The sequence below is a fragment of the Gigantopelta aegis genome, chromosome 9 (genome assembly GCF_016097555.1).
Source record: "Gigantopelta aegis isolate Gae_Host chromosome 9, Gae_host_genome, whole genome shotgun sequence".
NCBI lineage: Eukaryota > Metazoa > Mollusca > Gastropoda > Neomphalida > Peltospiridae > Gigantopelta > Gigantopelta aegis.
Window position 1 is genome coordinate 4,136,156 of NC_054707.1, and position 2,500 is coordinate 4,138,655.

General features: G+C 36.5%; 1 protein-coding gene across 2 annotated transcripts in view; it reads left to right on the forward strand.

The window, feature by feature from the left end:
- Positions 1–2,500, forward strand: part of LOC121382310 — a 41,923-nt gene that overhangs the window by 21,230 nt on the left and 18,193 nt on the right. For both annotated transcript variants that reach the window (XM_041511888.1, XM_041511889.1), the window contains 2 exons: positions 353–429; positions 1,780–1,849. In XM_041511888.1, coding sequence (XP_041367822.1) covers positions 353–429; positions 1,780–1,849 — 147 coding nt within the window. The remainder of the gene's footprint in view (positions 1–352; positions 430–1,779; positions 1,850–2,500) is intronic.

Sequence of the window (2,500 nt, forward strand, 5' to 3'; positions counted from 1 at the left end):
TTGTTATATATGACTATATAATATTATTATACAACAAATTAGATATATGTACTTGTATATAAATTATATTACTTTGATGTAAGGCCATGAATTCAAGGCTCCCCAACCTTGACATGGTCAGAATGGACTGGGGAAAATAAATATTAAAACAAATAAAAATAAAAAATAAATAAATATATATATATTTTTTCATGACGAAAATAACTGTGAATATGCTGAAATAAAATAATAAACAGTCGGAACATGAAAAAAAAGAAGAAGAAAAAAAGGTCCCATAACAATGACATATGGACCTTTAGGCAGGTCTTGATGATTACTGTGTAACAGTTTTATTCCATGTTTTTTCCTACAGGTAGACAGCAATATGTCTGTGCCTTTATTCTGTTTTCCGGACGCTGCTGAATTTGAATCAACAGGAAGCACAGTGAGGTAATTTTTGCAAAAACCTTTTGACTGAGCCAAAAAAAAATTGGCTTTCGTCTCACATCTACAAAGTAATGAGGAGAAATATAGGTATTACTTGTTTGATGGTGTTGGAGGAGAAATATAGGTATTACTTGTTCGATGGTGTTGGAGGAGAAATATAGGTATTACTTGTTCGATGGGTTGGAGGAGAAATATAGGTATTACTTGTTCGATGGTGTTGGAGGAGAAATATAGGTATTACTTGTTCGCTGGTGTTGGAGGAGAAATATAGTATTAATGGAGGAGAAATATAGGTATTACTTGTTCGATGTGTTGTTGACATCAAGAAATTTAGGAACTTGTTTTTTGACATCAAGTTTAGAATTTTTACACAACATTAAGTTTGACGTTTAGCAGATGAAATATAACACTTTCAGTTGAGGTAAACACTATGTAACGTTATGTCAGCTAGAAATTGCCAACAAATGTGTTGTCTTCGTGTAAGTTGCCTATTTCTCGTTCCAGCTAATGCACCACAACTGGTATATCAAAGACTGTGGTATGTGCTATCCTGTCTTTTGGATGGTGCATATAAAAGACCCCTTGCTAGTAATGGAAAAACACAGAAGCTTTTCTCTCTGAGACTATATGTTAAAATTACCAAATGTTTGACATCCAGTTGTACATGATTTTTAGATCAATGTGCTCCAGTGGCATTGTTAAAAAAAACCCAAAAAACGTTTCATGCAAGTTGCCAGATTTTGTGGATTCACAGATTTCCTAAAATATGAATCTAGTTGCACAGAATGCAACTCTGTTTACCCACAATTTACATGAACATTTCTATAATCCTGAGTTATTTATACAAAGATTATGTGTCAGATAATAGGTATTTACAAGTGAATGTAAACAGAGTGAAATATAGCACTTGTAACCATGATATAGAGGGGTGACATTTAGTTGTCGGTTGAATGCTTGGCTGAGGTGCTTGTGTTGCAGGATCAAACCACCTCGGTGGATCCATTCAACTTATTTTTTTCCTGTTCCAACCATTGTACCACAACTAGTTAAAGGCTGTAATATATTCATTCCTGTCTGTGGGAAAGTGCATATAAAAGATCCCTTGCTACTAATGGAACAATGTAGCGGATTTTTTCTGATGACTACTTGTCAGAATTACCAAGTGTTTGACATGTAATCTACCCATTGATTAATTAATCAATGTTTCACTGTTAGTGGTGTCGTTGAACAAAATAAACTTTAAACCGTGATATGGCACCTTTATGATACCTTCAGCAATACTGAACAGACATTAAACATTATTTTTAAATAATTTTTATTTTTCACAAATACATTTTTGTTTTAAATTTGCAGTGAGTCTTACCATTTTGTTCTGACCAACATCGATGGAGGGAAGGTATATGGCTATTGCAGAAGAATGCAGGTGAGTCAACTGTTTATTTAGAAAAAACATCATTACCAATGGTAAATAACTAGACGGTTTCATTTCATGTGATCCTTAGTTTCCTGCTAGTAGCCAACAAGCCTCGAATTTGGCAACTAAGAGGGCAAGGCCATCTGACATAGACCCATGGAGAATTTGGGGGGAAACAAGGCAGATTTCAACAATAGTGATAATATAAAACAACTACAGCCATGCAAAACGTATATGTGTGAACAGTTTCATGATATCAATTTGAGTATGATGACCCATTACTAACATGCAAAGTAAGGCATGGTCAGGACATTGGAGCATATGACTAGGGCATTGCAGCAATTTGCCACATAGTCATCTTTAGATTCAAGCCCTGACCCAATTAAGGTTCAAGCACATTGTCTTGGGTCTGAAACCTCAGTGGTACAGGGGCATGTTAAAGGTTTTTCTCTCTCTCTCGGGACCGGCCTCGGTGGCGTCGTGGCAGGCCATCGGTCTACAGGCTGGTAGGTACTGGGTTCGGATCCCAGTCGAGGCATGGGATTTTTAATTCAGATACTGACTCCAAACCCTGAGTGAGTGCTCCGCAAGGCTCAATGGGTAGGTGTAAACCACTTGCACCGACCAGTGATCCATAACTGGTTCAACAAAGGCCATGGT